General features: G+C 37.8%; 1 protein-coding gene across 1 annotated transcript in view; it reads left to right on the top strand.

Moving 5' to 3' along the window:
* tmtc2a (transmembrane O-mannosyltransferase targeting cadherins 2a) overlaps positions 1 to 17,562 on the top strand; it is a 31,367-nt gene extending 13,805 nt beyond the window's left edge. Inside the window, exons 2-12 of the mRNA XM_084406387.1 lie at positions 3,356 to 3,947; positions 8,000 to 8,831; positions 8,917 to 9,031; positions 10,217 to 10,302; positions 10,379 to 10,563; positions 10,719 to 10,797; positions 13,073 to 13,194; positions 15,151 to 15,232; positions 15,970 to 16,084; positions 16,492 to 16,555; positions 16,793 to 17,562. Of these exons, the coding sequence (XP_084262513.1) occupies positions 3,356 to 3,947; positions 8,000 to 8,831; positions 8,917 to 9,031; positions 10,217 to 10,302; positions 10,379 to 10,563; positions 10,719 to 10,797; positions 13,073 to 13,194; positions 15,151 to 15,232; positions 15,970 to 16,084; positions 16,492 to 16,555; positions 16,793 to 16,972 (2,452 nt within the window). The 3' untranslated portion in view covers positions 16,973 to 17,562. The remainder of the gene's footprint in view (positions 1 to 3,355; positions 3,948 to 7,999; positions 8,832 to 8,916; positions 9,032 to 10,216; positions 10,303 to 10,378; positions 10,564 to 10,718; positions 10,798 to 13,072; positions 13,195 to 15,150; positions 15,233 to 15,969; positions 16,085 to 16,491; positions 16,556 to 16,792) is intronic.
* The last annotated feature ends 2,630 nt before the right edge of the window (positions 17,563 to 20,192 follow it).

The raw sequence follows: 20,192 nt of genomic DNA, 5'->3' as shown, positions 1-20,192 counted from the left end.
ATTTAAGCATAAGCTTTCAGATCACAAGACACATAAATTTGGTCTTTTTTTCTTTTAAACATTTTACTGGTAATGTATATGTTGCGTTTCAGACGGATGACAGGTGATATTGAGGCTGATTAAAAGTGGAGCGCACAGTGATTTGTTGTGGTGATGTTATAGCAGAAGCCAAATGGGAGAAAGGATCAGTTGGATCAGGCATTTCTGCTATAATGAGTTTATGATTTATATCATATGTTGTGTACCCTTAACACAACACTGATGCCTTGTCTCCTCACTGAAATATGGGTTGGATGTGTGGATGCAAGTTCAAACCCTTATAAAAATCTGAAATATCAAGAACACCTTAAGAAATCATAGTTTTTAGTGAATGCAACAAATGAAAATTTTATGTTGTGGAGATGCTTATCGCATATTAAAACCATCTTATGCTTTGCTTTATGGCCTAATGGGTGTTATACACTTGGTCTCTGCAAAAACAAATGGGGGAACTCTTGCCAGTATGAATTAAATGAACCAAATCCACCATTTGTGAATGCAGTGACATTTATGAGTGTGTTGTTTAAAGCTGATGCCAATTTCCCCCCAAATTGTTTTCTATAGAAAGTTTATGATGACTTGCCAACATGTGATTCTGTTGGGAAAAACATCAGTATTTACAGTTAACGCTTTATGTTTAGTTCAATAGCAGTTGTTTTGTTGTTCATTTATGTTCTAATACAAGTTAACCACCTAACTGCTTTTCATTAGTGAGTTTGTTAAAACCACAAACACAAGGATTGCACACATCTCTGTTGGGACAGGTTTAAAGTGATTAAGACCTTGTCCCACAGCTGTGCCCCTAAAATAATCTGGCTCTATGATTTGCCTGTAATCCTGTTAGCGTCAGATTAACACCACAGCCATGTTTCCCTGTGCAGGGATTCAAAGCCACTCCATCCCTCTTCAGTACTTTGTGCTAATCTGTAGCTGGTGGAATACCCTCTTTGATTTAATTATATAAATTAACTTTTGCTGCTGTTGTTGTTATTATATATATTTTTTATGTACTCAATTATTTTTATTTTCTTTTTTATTTATTTATTATTATTATTATTTTAGCATTCCACCATGAATGGTGCATTTTAAAGCAGTGTCAAGTTTGACTGGAATTGATCTAATTACATAGGACTGATTAGTTGTTTTTGCGACCCACCGACTAGTTGATATAGAAAATAGGTACAATATGTTGTGCATCTTTAATAGGCAGTCAGTATATACAGTAACTTCACCTTATACCCTAAACTACACGCTTAATCTGATTACTTTCATAGCACGGGCTGCGTTGGAAATGAAAAATGACTGCACATCCAGCCGCCCTCACATTTAACTGCATTAACCTTCTGAACTCCCAGTGACTGAGTGGCTTTGTAGGGCGGCTCACAAGTGATTTATAGAGATTATAAACACTGGAAGCCGAAAACATTAAATGTATGAGATGTAAAGTGTATTGCCACTGAGCTAGGATAGATACTCCAAGATACAACTGCATTTTTCCAGTCCCTCGAGGTGATAAATGACACATTTCGGGTTTTAGGAAAACGTAAATTTACAGGCCGTCATGTCTTGAGTGTTTTTCCTTCTCAAGGTCCACAGATAAACCTCATACAAAACAACCAGTTTTCTCAGGCACTGCTTATATTTGGACTAAATAAGGGATGGCAAGTGGAGGCGTAGACCTCGCTTTAAAACTTAAATATTTTGGAGACGCTCGAGTGGTCTGTGTCACAGCCGTCTACCCATGAGCATCTTCGGTTATATAAATTTGATTGGACCACACAAAATCTAAACACACAGGGTACGTTTGTTTGTCTCTCTGTCAATTGCATCTTTGCTTCTGAGTGTGTTTGTAATAGTTTTAATACAGCAGTACATAGTATTTGCTAATACCTTCAGGCATGACCTCAGAGTAAAGCTGCTCTTAATGGACCACACTATATTCACAGTAATCTGATTTGCTGTGGCCCAGTTAGAACAAGATTACCTTATAAACAGATGTACACAACATTAAGCAACTTCATAAATCCAGATAAGTGTTAATAAGTGTACAATTGTTTGCAAACACTGTGGTCCATTTACAAAAATTTCAGGATCTACTCTGTGGAAATGCACAAAGGGCAAAGCAGATGCTTGTAATGTGGGGCGAATAATGACCCATTGGCACTCATTTAAAATGGGTAAGGAAGAGTGATGGTTATTTTATGTTAGGTGTTATTTGTAGTAACAGTAACGTTTGTGGTATGCATCATCTGATATGTGATGATCGAGGTACTAAGCTGAGACCTCACTGCAGGGGTCATAGCGTGATGACGGCCGCCGATCTCTTCACTTTCCCAGCATTGTGTTTCCTGAGTCGAAAACAAGTGCAGGCTTTCTCATGGAGTCACAGAGAGCTCTATAGACAGAGATATGGGTCACAGGAAACTGCTCCACTTGTACTGAGGGCCTGATGTATTAACTGCCACTACAACACAGACTGAAAATGTATTATTCTTAGTTTTTTTTAATGTATTTTTTTATGTATTTTTGTTAGATGTGTATTGCACTCCACATTACTTCCTTCTAGCTATTGTAATATTTCCCCTCTGACTTTCTTTTGTTTTATTTAATTAATTAATTTTATTTGTCTAAGGATAAAACTATTTTTGCCTTACAAAACTGCATGTGTTCAATTACGTATGGCCTTGCATCTCGATCTTGCCCTTTGGAAATCATTGTAATTGAAATATTTAAATCAGCTGCCCTCCCACATCATTGCCAATCATGAATGAAAAGAATACATTAAACTGGCGAACACATTAAGAAAGCGCATATATATTGTGCTACTGTCACTGTCTGGGATAGCAGGATAGTGATGGCTTTATTTAATGCATGGTGAAACAGGCACTGTTACCAATTTCCGTTCTTATAACAGGGAAAGAAAGCATTGTATGTATGTATAAATAAAAACAAAAATTATAACTGTATAAATTGATTATTATTAATATATTATTTTATTCTGACTGATTGTTTTGTAACAAAAATAGTATTGGGATCCAAGTGATGACTGAAATCTTTCATGTTACTGTTTGTGAAGTATATGTTTTAAATAGACAGATTAATGGAGTCAGATAATGTCTTTAAAACTGTAAAGATGTTTGATGCTGGGTCTGGTCTGGTGACATCCTCCATTAATTGTTATAAATAAACATTAAAAATGTGCATGAAGCAGAGAAGTTTCATGCCACTTTTATTGTTAATGCTATTCTAAATGTCTTTTTCATGCAATGTGGTTCCTATTTTTCATGTTACCTCTTTATTTTTTCTCCATCTTTAGCCGAGCAATCAAAACCAACCAAGACCTCCTACCGGACACTCCATGGACGAACATCCTGTACGATGACTTCTGGGGCACTCTGCTCACCCACAGCGGCAGCCACAAGTCCTTCCGCCCCCTCTGCACCCTCTCCTTCCGCCTCAACTACGTCCTTGGTGGTCTGGACCCCCGGGGCTACCACCTGTTCAACGTGGGCCTGCACTGCTGTGTCACTGCACTCTTCACTGCACTTTGTGGCCTTCTACTGGGTGGAGGACCGTGGAGCCTGCTGGCAGGACTGCTCTTCGCCTCTCATCCCATACACACCGAAGCGGTAGCTGGGGTGGTGGGGCGAGCAGATGTGGGAGCAGCGTTTTGTTTCTTACTGTCCCTGCTCTGTTACACCCAATATTGCCGTCTCAGGCCCAACGCAACGCACTCGAGCGGGGTTGTGTGGCAGGCAACGCTGTGGCTGGCCGGGAGTCTGGGTGCTGCTGCGGCGGCCTTGCTGTGGAAGGAGCAGGGAGTGACTGTTCTGGCCGTGTCAGCCGTTTATGACCTCTGTGTTGTGCATCGTCTACGACTCCGGCAAGCAGTGATGATGGTGCTGAAGGTGAGATCTGATTCTCATTGTGTGGATCTGCTCCGAGTCCAAATGAAAATGCAATAGCGGCACCAATGTGATAGAAACAAGGTCCTGAATCTTAACGGGCTGAATTTCTTATACTAACATAAATCCAGAGTCTCAAGAGTTCCTATCCATCCTGGAAAACCTGTATTTTTGTAATGCTAGAAAATCCCTTTCACACCAAGGATGATAACTGTAGTGAAAGATATTGCTCTAAAAATCTTTCTAAATATAAAAAGAATAGCAGAGTCCACACCACAACTATAATGATAATGGCACAGAGAAACAATAACATTTAAATCACTTTCTGAAAGATTTTTTAGCTGATAAAGGATAAAAACAATGACAGCCAATCAGAATCCATACTGCTTTAAAGAGCTCAAACATTTAAAGTGACAGACGACAAAACTGTAGCCTGCTAATATATCTGTGGACACTAATATAGCTATCGTTATAGTTATCATTCTTGGTGTGAACGGGCCTTTACCCTAGAAAATTAGTTATTCTTTAATGTTTTAGTGTAATGTTTTAAGTAAAGACCTGTAGACCAATCAGGTAAGTCTCTATGGCAAAAAACAGTCAAAACAAATATATATATATATTTTTTTTAAATCATCTGAGGTGCAGTACATTTCTAAAATGGTTATATCTGTGTGATTTTTCATGAACGTGTGGGCACTTAAAATATTTATTGCATCACTGATTTAATCATTTTTGCAAAAAAATAAATAGTGACCAGTGTCTATGCAAACCTTGAAAATAATAGACAAAAGTTTTCATATAAAAGGGGTATTTTACTGTGTCCTAACCTGTTAAGATGAATTACCCTATTAAACCGACAAATGGCAAGTATTACATGATGGAAAATTCCATTTACTGTAGTAATACTACACATTTAATTCCATTTAGCTGTACATTGATTTTGTGGGAATTATCACACTTACGCTCATGATCTGTTCAGTATAATATGCAGAACTAATCTTTAAATGTCACTTTTTATCAATATGATGATAAATGAGAATTTTTGCAGCTCTCCTCCACCCTGTTTCAGACAATAATGTAAGAGTAATCTTACCAGTCCAGACTGTACACCGATGCCAACCCCGCAGCACATCTGGGCTCTTTATCATGGCCTCTCTGCCCGTGTCTCCGGCTTTTCTTGCTGGTAATCATGAGGTGCGCGAGAGGGGCGACAGCGAGAGATTACAAACTCTCCAGACGGCCACGAGCGCATGGGAACGCAAACAGAGGGAGAAAAAGGAGGATGAGGAGGAAGAGAGGAAACCATGCCCTCACTTCCTCTCTTTCTCTTTATCAAAGCACTTTCTCGTTCACTCTTATTCCCGTGGTGGAAAACCGGCTCATTGGCTTTCAGTGTTTCACAGGGGCCTCATTAAATGCAGAAGGAATGGTCAACAATAAAAGATCCCAAAGGATCTTCCGAAATGGTTTTTGAACAACGAGGAGGCACTGACTTTGCATATTTAATGCCACGCGTCTCAGACTTTACATTCATGCGGTAATGAATGCGTATCAGGGTAATGAAAAGAGATAGGGTGCCCTCATTGATATTCTAGAGGCTACAAACACCCCTGATATATGATATTGCTTTGATTTGAGCTGAATGCAGTGTGAGTCTAAAACAATACGCTGTAGATTAGTTTTGAGGTTGGGCATACGAGCGCACAATGCAGATAGAGGGCAATTTTTCATCTCATTTGCTCTCTAATCGGGCTGAGATGAGATAAAGCTCGTGTGATTGTCTGGAATGCGTTCTGCCCTTTTTCTGCATAGCAATGGTGCACGTGGCTGCCGGTTTAGCGCAGGATCTCCACACCCTCAGTCAACCTGTCTTAAGGCCAATTCACACTGCACTGACAGATGGCAACAGACACTTTGTCGGGTTCTGGTTGGCGCTTATTTTTGCTGATTGAACATATTTGCTGTTTGCCTTATTGACCGCATCGGTCAGCGTCTGTCGGTGCAGTGTGAATTGGTCTTTATTCTGAAAAAAAAGAGAGAGTTCTAGTTTGATTGGAGGGAATAAATTCACTTAAAAATGAAAATTCTGTCATCATTTACTCACCATCAAGTTGTTTCAAACCTGTATGAATTTCTATCTTCTGCTGAACACTAAGGAAGATATTTACATACATTGGCTTCCATAGTAGGAAAAAGAAATACTATGGAAGTCTATGGGGTCCATCAACTGTTTGGTTACCGACATTCTTCAAAATATCTTCCTTTTTGTTCAGCAGAAGAAAGAAATTCATACAGGTTTGAAACAACTTGAGGGTGAGTAAATGATGACAAACTATATTCCTTTAAGGGGGGAAATACAAAAAGATGGATGACTGATTAGAGTTAAATGAATCTTTCCAGCTTCACAAGAAATGCTTCATAGTCTATTTAAGGTAATTCAATGATGACACACACAATATTTTGGCTCATTTGTCTTAATGCTGTGCAGGGAAATTTTCTCATAAACAGTCAACAAATTGATTAATGTGGCGGCATTTATGCTGTGACAGGAAAATTCAGCTGTGAAATGATGCTGTGGATCTCACATTTCCTTAACACCGATCATGCATCTTAAAGGTATTTATGTTTAGACTACAGTAGGTTTACTGGTTGAGATATTATATGATGCTCCTACATTTTCCTTGATGTTAAAAACTGAAAGATTCTGATTAGATTTGGATGGTTTCCCAATGGAGAAGTCTGTAAACCTACAATCTTCCTAATTGTGAGTGCAGTGATGAGCAGCAGCTAAAACAAGCTCCTCCTCTGTCCTCTTAAAGAACTGCAGCGTAATGAGTTCAGTTCATCAACATCCTCCAACGCCCTGACTATTTCTGTCTGGATTCTGTCTGAGGTCATTTGTTGTGTTTTATGCATGAGTTTTATTTGTTGAGTTACTAAGTTGAAACATGACCTTATGCACAAACTTTATAAGCAGAGAAGAAAACTGCCATGACATTGAGGATAACTGCTTTTTGTCTGATGATTGTTCTTTACATCTTCGCTGTAAGGTCTTTATGGTATCTCCAATCTAAGATTGATTTTACAGTTTGGTACAAAAGAGCATGAACACAAACAGGTGATGAAATAGAGCTCATTCAGTTCAACCATATCTGAACTGTAGATTAAAGTGTCACACTCAGTGGAAGCAGAGGATCTATCGTGGCTTTAGCCCATAAGTTTCTGACCCATTGTGTGTGAAATAAAGAATCGATATTCGTGGCATCTAATTTCCCCAGTCTTTGAGCTTGACTTCCCCAGAATGCACTTTGTCAATAGTCATGCTGTGCCCAAGAGGCAATTATACAAGAAAAGATTTTTCTTTTCGCTCAAAAGACTGTTATATGCAGTATAAATCCAAAGGGGTATTTATTCTGGTACTTTTATGCACCAGGGGATGTCTTTTTATATATTTTATTATTTCATTTTTAAAATGTTACATGGTCTCATTAAGCAGTCTTGGGAACATTTATTTAACATTAATATTTTTTTCTACTTTTCAGACTTTTTATGTATACATTTGTCCCAGACTTTTAATCGTAAACTATTCAATCCTTAAAATATGAATTTACATATGTAAAACTATGGTAAACAAACAAATAGTGACATAAACGTAAAACATTTTAATATTTATAAAGAGACAACAGACAACAGTGTCAGTGAAGAGCATGCTTGGAAAAAAATCTGGTAAATAGTTGTGAGCAGGTTATTTTTATTTTTTGTCACTTTAAATCAAGTTGAAATTTTGTCATTGTCAAAAATCTGTGATCATGTTATTTTGGTCTATTTATGATACATAAAATGCTAGCTTAAGCTACAAAATTGTTGGCCATTTTTTCTTGAAATGTTAATGTAATTTCCATCATCATCATTTCCATTTCAAAATGCAATAATACATAACTTTAGATGTGGTGGAAATTACATTGTGGTGGACATTTTCATTTCTAAAAACAACAACAAAGGAATAGAAACAGTCAAAATGTAAAATGATCCATTTTGTTCTCTTCATTTTCTAGAGGAGGAACATGACCTTGTTGGTCAGTTTAGCCTGGCTGGTTGGTTGGGGAATGATTCTGCTCACCGCTCGATTTTACTGGATGGGCAACAAGCCGCCAAACTTCTCCAACTCAGACAACCCAGCAGCCGACTCGCCTCACTTTCTGACCAGAGCGCTTACGTTCCTGTACCTGCCAGCTGTCAATGCCTGGCTCCTCCTCTGTCCTGACAAGCTCAGCTTTGATTGGTCAATGGATGCCGTTCCTCTGCTCAGATCCATCGCTGATTGGAGGAACCTTCAGTCGGTTATGTTTTACTCAGGATTTGCTCTCCTGGCATGGTTTGGCCTGAGAAGCCCACTGCTACAGTCCACAAAAATCAGTGAAACCAATGGAAAATCCTACATGAGCAATGGAAAGTCTGCAACTAACGGATACAATCATAATCACAATGACAATCACTACAGGGACTCGAATTCTCCTAAAAGAAATGGTTATCACAAACCTCTCAAAACCCCTCAAAAATCCCTCCCACGCACAGAGAACGTGGTGGTCTTTTCCCTCGGGCTGCTGGTTTTGCCCTTCGTCCCAGCCACTAACATGTTCTTCTATGTGGGCTTCGTAGTGGCCGAGCGAGTGCTGTACATCCCCAGTATGGGCTTCTGTCTGCTCGTGACCGTGGGGTTTAGGAGCATGTTCATGCGCTGTAGGTTGAGATGCTCCAGAGCGCTCCTGCTGACCTGTGCCGCAGGCCTGGTGCTTCTCTACAGCCTGAAGACTGTGAGGAGGAACCAGGACTGGCAGAGTGAAGAGATGCTGTACAGGTCTGGCATTGCTGTCAACCCTGCAAAAGGTGGGTTTAAAGAGCTTGTATTCCGCAATATCAGATATGTTATCTTCAGAATAAATATTCTAGTGAGATTTCATGTTTCCCTTAGCTTGGGGCAACCTGGGTAATGTCCTGAAGAACCAGGGAAAGATGGCTGAGGCAGAGAGGGCGTATAGAAATGCTCTTTATTACCGGGGCAATATGGCTGATATGCTCTACAACCTGTGAGTACAATATCTTGGTAACACTATACAATAAGGTTGATTAGTTAACATTGCTTAACTACCTTAGTTAACATTAACTAAGAATGTACAATACTTCTACAGGATTTATTAATCTTAGTTAATATTAATTTCAACATTTACTAATACATTATTAAAATCAAAAGTTGTATTTATTTACATTAGTTAATGCACTGTGAATTAACATGAACAAACAATGAACAGCTCTATTTTTATTAACTAACATTAACAAAAATTCATAAATTCTGTAACAAATGTATTTCTCATTGTTAGTTCATGTTAGTTAATACGTTAACTAATGAACCTTATTGTAAAGTGTTACCAATAACTTTGACCTATTTTTTTTATATCTACACCACACTGTCTGAATGTTGTTGCATCAAATACATAAAAAAAAAAAAAAAAAATTCTAACCAAGTTGTTCAGAAAACAAATGATGCTAGATGGGGTTTTTTTGTTGTTGTTTTTTCAGAACTAACTACACCTTTCTGAGGCTTTTTTTTTTTAAACAATGGCATAACCCTCCCATTTAATTTAATTTCTGTCTTTGTCTATGACCAGAAATAAGCAAACAAAGGGATGACTTAGCTCTCTCTCTCTCTCTCTCTCTCTCTTTGTGCACAGTGTTTTCAAAATTTGGGGAGTTGGTTTTGTCAAGGTCATACAGCACTTTATCTGAGCCAGTTTTCCATGGAAACTGACATAATCCACTGAAACATGACTTTTGCAGGGCAGCAGACATGAACAGATGTACAAAAAAAGGAATATGTGCCATAATATTAATTAGTTGATTTTTAACTATTTTATAGTACGTTTAGTTCTTATAAAGGTGGCCCCAAAATAAAAAAGTTAAAACATTCTTTGTGAGGGGAAAGTCATAATTAGCATTCAGAAAACTAAAGTGGGAGGTTGAGGAGCAGTGCAAGTATTTGCCGTATCTCTCTCTCAGGGCTTGTGTGTGTGACGGGGATTTCATTAGTCATTAGTCCTGATTTGCAGGCATGAAGGGAAGTGTGAAACACCTCTAACATTCATTAACCCTGGAGAGGAGAAGAACCCTCCATGTTTCATTGTCACGTTCTGGTCCTTGCACAAACTTATATGTTCATATTGCTTCACACATCATTTCTCAAGCTTAAAACCTGTGTGTGCTTTTATTTCATCCAGTGGTTTGCTGCTACAGGAGAGTGAGCGATTCTCTGAGGCTCTGCATTACTATAAACTGGCCATCGGGAGCAGACCGACTCTGGCCTGTGAGTTTAGCTCTTTTTGAGTCCACCATTTTGACCATCAGAGTCAGTCTCTTTACTTGTGTCCTGATTTTCACAGCTGCATACTTGAATGTGGGCATCATCCTGGTCTCCCAGGGGAATATCGAAGAGGCCAAGCGCACATTCCACACTTGCGCGGACATCCCTGATGAGAATCTGAAGGACCCTCATGCCCACAAGAGCTCCGTCACCAGCTGCTTGTACAACTTGGGCAAGATGCTTCATGAGCTGGGCCAGCATGAGGTACAGCTCAGCTCATTCATTGAGGATTGATTGAAATCTACATGCATAACCCAGTTTAGATGGATCCAATAATGTTCTTGTATGAATTGTTGGTTGTTCATACTTTACAGTTCTTTTTGTCACATTATTACAGGCTGTTTTTGTTTGTCGTCTAGGAGGCGCTTTCAATTTATAAAGAGGCTGTGCAAAAGATGCCACGACAGTTCGCACCGCAGAGTTTGTACAACATGATGGGTCAGTGATTATTTCTCAGTTGAACTGCATTCAGATGTACACTCACCTAAAGGATTATTAGGAACACCATACTAATACTGTGTTTGACCCCCTTTCGCCTTCAGAACTGCCTTAATTCTACGTGGCATTGATTCAGCAAGGTGCTGAAAGCATTCTTTAGACATGTTGGCCCATATTGATAGGATAGCATCTTGCAGTTGATGGAGATTTGTGGGATGCACATCCAGGGCACGAAGCTCCCGTTCCACCACATCCCAAAGATGCTCTATTGGGTTGAGATCTGGTGACTGTGGGGGCCATTTTAGTACAGTGAACTCATTGTCATGTTCAAGAAACCAATTTGAAATGATTCGAGCTTTGTGACATGGTGCATTATCCTGCTGGAAGTAGCCATCAGAGGATGGGTACATGGTGGTCATAAAGGGATGGACATGGTCAGAAACAATTCTCAGGTAGGCCGTGGCATTTAAACGATGCCCAATTGGCACTAAGGGGCCTAAAGTGTGCCAAGAAAACATCCCCCACACCATTACACCACCACCACCAGCCTGCACAGTGGTAACAAGGCATGATGGATCCATGTTCTCATTCTGTTTATGCCAAATTCTGACTCTACCATCTGAATGTCTCAACAGAAATTGAGACTCATCAGACCAGGCAACATTTTTCCAGTCTTCAACTGTCCAATTTTGGTGAGCTCGTGCAAATTGTAGCCTCTTTTTCCTATTTGTAGTGGAGATGAGTGGTACCCGGTGGGGTCTTCTGCTGTTGTAGCCCATCCGCTTCAAGGTTGTGCGTGTTGTGGCTTCACAAATGCTTTGCTGCATACCTCGGTTGTAACGAGTGGTTATTTCAGTCAAAGTTGCTCTTCTATCAGCTTGAATCAGTCGGCCCATTCTCCTCTGACCTCTAGCATCAACAAGGCATTTTCGCCCACAGGACTGCCGCATACTGGATGTTTTTCCCTTTTCACACCATTCTTTGTAAACCCTAGAAATGGTTGTGCGTGAAAATCCCAGTAACTGAGCAGATTGTGAAATACTCAGACCGGCCCGTCTGGCACCAACAACCATGCCACGCTCAAAATTGCTTAAATCACCTTTCTTTCCCATTCTGACATTCAGTTTGGAGTTCAGGAGATTGTCTTGACCAGGACCACACCCCCAAATGCATTGAAGCAACTGCCATGTGATTGGTTGATTAGATAATTGCATTCATGAGAAACTGAACAGGTGTTCCTAATAATCCTTTAGGTGAGTGTATTTTATGTATGTACCTGTACATATCTATAGACCAATGTAAAATTGAGGTTGTGTTTTTTCACAATATATTAAATGTAAATTTATAAATTCTCATTCTATCTATCCCAATTCATCCCATCCCATCCATCAATCTATCCATACAAATATTATACCTAAAAAGACCAGCCCTATGACTTATTATCCCCTTTTGATATTTTTCCCCTGCAATTTTAGATTTTCCCCTCTTATAGACAACCTCATCAACATGCTCCGTTTAAGATTTCTAATATGACCTCAAATATATTTTTAATGTTCTACAACCCCTTCAGTTTAATCACACCATTATCTTGCTACAGCTGCTTTACAACAGAATTTGAATTTGTCTCATATTTCATATTTGCATTATTAATTATGTTACCCGTTTATTACCGTGAAGCTGTTTTGAAATAATTTATATTGTATAAAACGCTAGTTATTTGTAAAACCATCCCAAATAATTTTTTTGTCACGCCTGGAGATGTGACTGGAATCTGATACATAGATAATGTGTCCTTGCATTACTGAATCAGTATCCGGAGATGTGATGAGTTTACATTTATGCCTTTGGCAGATGCTTCCAAAGTGACTTTAGAATCCATTCAAGGTGTGCTTTTTTTTCTTTTTCTTTTAGTATATGCATTTCCTTGGAATCAAACCCATGACCTTAATATAGCAACCTTTTGAAAAAGCTCAGTTGCTTACAGTTACAGTTACGGTTATGGTTTCTGTCCCTTGTATGATACTTTCATTATCAGTCTCATACCATGATGGACTGTTGTTTTTGGGACATCAGGCAGTTTAGAACATTTTTCTCTATACATTTCAAACATAGTACTCCAGAGGTTTAATGTCAACTCTAAGCATATTTGAAAAGTTCTTTCATAACTCCTCAATTTAATCAAACGACATATGCTTTTCTTTGCATTTGATTTGTCGGCATGAAGTCCAGGGAATTTTAGGTTAATTTTGGATGTCCTTCTGACTTTGGCCCACAGGTGAGGCGTATATGAGGCTGAATAATCTAGAGGAAGCGGGACATTGGTACAGAGAGTCACTGAAGGCCAAACCCGACCATGTTCCTGCCCACCTGACCTATGGAAAACTGCTGTCTATCATGGTGAGTCAACCTGACAAGTACACTATTACCCTTTTTGTGTTTGTGAGCTTTTCTTCTGTCACAAACACAAAAGTGAGACCTGAAAGTCTGAGCCCACATTGAAAACAAATATAAAGATTTTGAAAATCAGTTGACATGGTGTTTATTTATTTGTTTGTTTATCCATGAATCCATTATTCCATCCATCCCATCCATCCCATCCCTTCCATCCACTTCTTTCCATCCATGATCCATCCCATTCTATCGCTCTACTACTACTACTACTACTAATAATAATAATAATAATAATAATAATAATAATAATAATAATAATAATAATAATAATAATAATAATAATAATAATATTGTACCACTAGTGACAATGCTTCTATTTTACCTAAATAATAAAATATTATTAAATAAAATAGGCTAAATATAAGCTTTTTCACCAGTGGTCTCAGACTTTTGCTGCTATATTTTATACACACTGTGGTTGCTATTAAATTTTCAGTATGAATGTAAAAACCTGAAGCTAAATGGATTTGTGAAAGCGTAATTAAATATTAAATCCATTTAGTTTGATTTCAATCTGCAAATGGGGAGATGAAGTGGAAAGAAGTATCCAAAGATGGATCTGGTTATCAAAATCATTTGCCACAGATGACCCATCATGAGACTCTTAGTGCTGAGGAAAGAAATAATTGCTTCGTCCTTGAGAGGAACATTGACACAAAAACATCTCTCAGACATCAACGGCAACATCATTTTGTTAATAATGAAGCCTGTCTTTTCAGATTTTCACATTTTTATTCCACCCCTTTCACTATCCCATATCTCCCTGCATACGAAATAACCCTTGCTCCCCGTGATATTTTCCTCTCTGACCACCATGATGTAAATGGAGAAGGGGTGATGAAGAAAGGTTGAGCAGCTGCATCCCCCCCAGGACGTGATATCTCATATCCTCCTCCTAATCTGATTTGGGTTTGTGTCTTGGCACGGCTGGTCAAGAGTGCAGACTGTTGCCTCAAACCTGTTTGCTCACTTTAAACCCCCCCTCCCCAAACACCACCAACCCCCACTTGGCCTGTCCACTTAATACACACAGATTAAAACCGGTTATTACCCCTCAAGCACCGTGCTTAATTTAATTAGTCTTTCCTTCTTGAAAACAGGTTATTGGTGAACTTTTGACCACCTGTTGAAGAACTGCGGCGTATTAGCTGGCTTACTCTGTCAGGCGGTCAGAACAGCATCAGACAAAATGACTGAAGTTATGTCATGATGTACCTCACAAGACCATTTTTGTCAGATGGCCAAAACGTGAAAGATTCAGGACATTTACTTCTGTTTCCTTTTCCGTTTAGCCTTGTATAGAGTTTAGCAGTCTGTTTTTGAACTTGAACTTGTTTTACATTGAAAATATGTCCTCGAAAAGCTAATTTAACGCTTTAGTCAACAGATTAAATCGAGGTCTGGGGCTAAAACAATAGCTTATTTTGTATTTACCCTTTTTGGATTCAAATCTGCAGGTATTTAGTGGTTTTTGAAACCCTGACTTCAAGTATTATAGGCCTATACATTTGATAAACGCTCTTGGACATAGTTGAATGCTTTTCAGGAACCGCGTCCAATGAGAGCATGAAATGCTACGGCTTTCCAAGCTATTTCTTTATCCTCTTATCTGAAGTGTTTGCCACAAAACTGTTCAGTGAAGCAAGCCTAATATAACCTTGCTGCTTATGACAAGAACGTTTGCAAAGGTAACACCAACATGGAAGCAATCAGCACTGAACTGTAAAGAAAGTGAGACAATTGAACATCAAACATGGAGAAACAGTCACACAAGTGTACTTTCCCACACTTTGATAACATCTAACATCATGTATAGCGTAAATTTAAAGGATCCGGTTACGACTATGTCCCTTTAATAGTAACGGTGGGTGTAGTTGTAATTATTTCTTAATTTCTCCACAGGGACAAAAGTCTGAAGCAGAGCGTTACTTCCTGAAGGCAATAGAGCTGGATCCTACTAGAGGAAACTGCTATATGCATTACGGTAGGATCTGATTTTATTCCATTCTAATGTTACTGATCAATGCTCAATTCTTTAAATATTATTGCCATTATTATTATTATTATTATTATTATTAATAAATATATGTATAATATATAATATCATATGTATATATATATATATATATATATATATATATATGTATATGTATGTGTGTGTATATATATATGTATATGTATATATATATATATATATATATATATATATATATATATATATATATATATATATGTGTGTGTGTGTGTATATATGTATATATGTATGTGTGTAGATAGATAGATAGATAGATAGATAGATAGATAGATAGATAGATAGATAGATAGATAGATAGATAGATAGATAGATAGATAGATAGATAGATAGATAGATAGATAGATAGATAGATAGAAAATTTAATGAAAAAAAATATAATTTAATTCTCACAATGAATCCAAATGTGCTTCATGTTTGACTAAGGAAACAGCCCCTTCTCAACTCTTGCAAAACCATGTCCTTTCTTATCACTTAAATGAATCTGTAAACTTATGTCCTGAAGTAGGAGAGGTTCATTGTGCTTCATGTCCTGCCTCCTGCATATCTGATCTTCGACTGCTGTGTTTGAGTTGATTTCCATCCTGTGATCTCCTCTCTCTCTCTCTATCTCTCTCTCTCTATCTCTCTCTCTATCTCTCTCTCTATCTCTCTCTCTATCTCTATCTCTCTATCTCTCTCTCTCTCAGGTCAATTTCTGTGTGAAGAGTCTCGTCTGGGAGAGGCAGCAGTAATGGCTCAGAAAGCTGCAGAGCTGGATAGTTCAGAATTTGACGTGGTGTTCAGCGCTGCTCATATGCTCAGGTGTGTGTGTGTCAAACATTCGTATGGCTACATCTGCACACTTGTTTCAGATGGATTGCAGGTGGACTCCACGTGTTTCATCATCTACGATGAAACAAGGGAATATTTTGCGATAATGACTAGCTGACTTTACATTATTCTGCTTATTCCACAGCTGCTTGCCAAATAAATACATGGACATATTGGTTTTACTTACAGCGTAGCTAATTAATTATTCTAACTTGTGTTGATGTGAGAAGAGGCAGCAGAGTATTATTAGAGAAATTAAAGTCGCACTAGTATGTACATTAGAGAGCTAGTTGCCTGGGCCAACACTCATTATGCAGAAATATTAATAATTTATTATGTATGCATAATAATTTCCATAATAACTTACAGGTTCTAGTAATGTGTGTGTTTGTCCACAGACAGGCCAGTCTGAATGAGGCAGCTGAAAGGTATTATGGGAAGGCAGCTGATTTAAGACCTGATGTAAGTACCTTCTTCAGCCAGATGTTAAAGATATTTTTGTCGTAGTAACCTTGCACAATTATTGAATCTTCTATATGCATTAATTACAAACTTCAAATTTTCTGAAGTCTTCCTTTATATTTGTTGCATCTGCTCTTTTTAGAATGTTCAGTTTTTTTTCTTACCTAATTCTAGACCCACATTCTATAATCCATCCATGATTCTCTCTTTTTGTGTCTGCTTTTCTCGTTCTCCCAGCATCCAGCAGCTCTGATGAATCTCGGGGCCATCCTCCATCTTAATGGGAAGCTGAAGGAAGCTGAGAGCAACTACCTCCGTGCGCTGCAGCTCAAACCAGACGACCTCATCACTCAGTCCAACCTCCACAAACTCTGGAATGTCATGCAGAAACAGGGTCTACGAGCCGCTGGAACTTGATCTGCTGCTGTAACCTCTGCAGAGATTGCATCTGTGGACGTCTGATCTTATTTGAGATGGATTTCTCTGAATATTCAGCCCTTACTGTGGACAGATGTTGGTTAAAACTTGAACTGGTCTAGAGGTTGGGAATAAAGATGGACCCCCTGTGAAGTTCTGTATTGAACCGTAAATAGTGTAAGAGAACAGTAAAGTGCACTTGAAAGAGTGTAATAGCCTCTGAATTCTTCTTCTCACACACGCAGGAGAGGTGGTGTTTGCAACAAACTGGATTGTATTCTTCTGAGAGCAGTGACCAGGATGAACTGTCTTGCGTACACAGAAGGCTAAACATGTCACCGGTAACTCAACTGAAGTGTCATATATTGTCATTACGCAGATATTTAAAATGTCTCTTGTTAATTTATTGTTGATAAATCAGCGATTTTGTCACTTGTAATGGTTGTTAATAGAACTTAAAATCTCTCAACACCCAGCGCTGAATCTATTATGAAGCACTATGTTGTTGCTGACTGCCATAGAGCTTAATTTGTTTAATCAGACTTTTTACCAAAACATTTTACCACAATAAAATGTCAGTTTGCCCAAATAATCATTCAGATTTTTTATTATAAGAAAGAACAGAACATTTTCTGTCCCAGTAAGCGTTCAACATTGAGACCCTCTCCTGACAAGACGTTTATCAGCTCATTTCATGAATGTTTTGCTGCTCTCTATCTGAAGAGTAACACATTACAGCAAGGATGCCAAATCTGTTCCTGGAGAACACAACTGTACCAGCTAATTAGGATCTTCAGGAACACATGATAATTACAGACAGGTGTGTTGAATCAGGATTGGATAGGTACAGTACAGGTCAAAAGTTTGGAAACATAACGATTTTTTTATATTTTTAAAAGAAGTCTCTAATGCTTATCAAGGCTGCGTTTATATGATCAAAAATAGAGAAAAAAACAGTAATATTGTGAAATATTATTACAACTTAAAATAATAGTTTTCTATTTGAATATACTTGAAAAAATAATTTATTCCTGTGATGCAAAGCTGAATTTTCAGCATCATTACTCCAGTCTTCAGTGTCACATGTGACATCCAGTCTATCACATGATCCTTTAGAAATCATTCTAATATTCTGATTTATTATGAGTGTTGGAAACAGTTCTGCTGCCTAATATATTTGATGAATAAAAGGTTAAAAAGAACTGCATTTATTCAAAATAAAAAAAATATTTTCTAATAATATAAATCTTCTTTACTATCACTTTTTATCAATTTAACACATCCTTGCTGAATAAAAGTATTGATTTATTTTAAAAAAAAATATATATATATATACTGACCCCAAATTACTGACCAGTAGTGTATATTGTTACAAAAGATTTCTATTTAAAAAAAATTTGCTTTTCTTTTTTTTTTACTTTTTATTCATCAAAGTATCCTAAAAAAGTATCACAGGTTATGAAAAAATATTAAGCAGCAGAACTGTTTCCAACTTTGATAATGAATCAGAATATTAGAATGATTTCTAAAGGATCATGTGATAGACTGGAGTAATGATCCTGAAAATTCAGCTTTGCATCACAGAAATAAATGATAATTTAAAGTATAATAAATTGAAAACCAATTATTTTAAATTGTAATAATATATCACAATATTATTTTTTTTTCTGTATTTCTGATCAAATAAATGCAGGCTTGATGAACAGAAGAAACTTCTTTCAAAAACATTAAAAATAGTAATGTTTCTGTAATAGCAATTTTTTATCTCACTGGGAAAAACAGCATCACAGGGTTAAGGAACACTCAAAAGGCAAAATTGTAATAAAGAAGAAAAGGCTTTTTATTCTTTGAGGAATCTTTTCGCAACCGCAGCCACCCAGATGTGAAACAGAAAGCCTACTGACATAATAAAACTGAGACATTTTATACAGGTTTCTGACATTCTTGACTCCTCCTTTCCCTAGTCTCTGTAAATTTCCTTAAAGACATCTAGTATGGACTGGTTCTACCCCCCCCCCCCCTGGGCAGGTTATGCTGTTCTTTGTCCCTGAGAAGCCAAAAGGCCTTCATTTACAATCTAGATGACCTCCTGCTGTTCTTTATCCCCTAAGGGGATGGCATGGGACCCCTTGTTTATTGTTAAACGACCCCTGTATTCTCCTGGCTGGATCCTTTCTCGTGCTCAGGTGTAAGTTTTTATCACCCTGTCTTCCTGTCCCTTCTTCAGCTGTTAGAAAACCCTCACAGAAATATATATGGTCAGATGCTTTTACACACACTCAATTGAAATCAACAAGTTTAAATGAATGGACACAAGAACAATGAATTTTTCATTAACATCTCCCCCCTGTTTATCATTCTCTGATAACCAATAAAATAATAAAAATTCATTTCTATTTTCTAAAATCAATCAAACCCATTTTACTATTGAATCCTTAAGAATAGAATTAATTCAAGTCTTAATTCAAGAACAGTTATACCCTTCATGTATATCAATACTAAGCCCTAATTTGATTCAATCAAATAAAATCGCAAAACTTTTCTTCAACCATTAATTGGTCAACATTTTCTCCAGATATGTTGATCATCTCGTTGCCTCATGGACGTTCCATCTTCACCAATATGACACTTTGTGTGCTGTTGAAATGGTCTTTTTCCAACGTTGGCAGGAGAGGTATGTTCTAGCGCATATCCTTGAGTCATTTACTGTCTACTGTCACCTGCGAATGGAGGCCTTAAGTGATTTTGTTAGTGACCGCTTGTCTTGTCGTCCCTTTGGTGTGACCTGTGGATTCAACAGCCTGAAACACTATTGTCACCAGATAATTTTTGCTCATTGAATAGCACTCAGGGTCCTTGTTCCCCTGAAAAAAACATTCAACCCATGTTGTTCATGTTAACAAACAATACAGAATCAGTTCTGTTTGGTTCAATCCATCCTGACATCCTGCAAAATGAAAATTTTAAGTTAGGCATTACACAGGGTGAGGCACTGTTTCTTCACTTTGCTCATGCCATGCGCAAAAGTCTGCATCTTCTGTAAAGAAAAACAAATGTTGAGGTTATTGTCACATAGTTTTCTTTTGTCTGCTGTGCTGCCACTTCTGCTCCGGCGTTTCCTGTCAAAACAATTCTTGTTATTAGCACACTTAAAATACAAACAATACACACAATTAAACCCAATGTCCTCCCAACATTTATCTTCCCACCTGTGCGATGG

This window comes from Rutilus rutilus (genome assembly GCF_951802725.1).
Source record: "Rutilus rutilus genome assembly, chromosome: 4".
NCBI classification, from domain to species: domain Eukaryota; kingdom Metazoa; phylum Chordata; class Actinopteri; order Cypriniformes; family Leuciscidae; genus Rutilus; species Rutilus rutilus.
The sequence above is the reverse complement of the archived record's forward strand: the minus strand, read 5'-3'. Positions and strand labels throughout refer to the sequence as shown.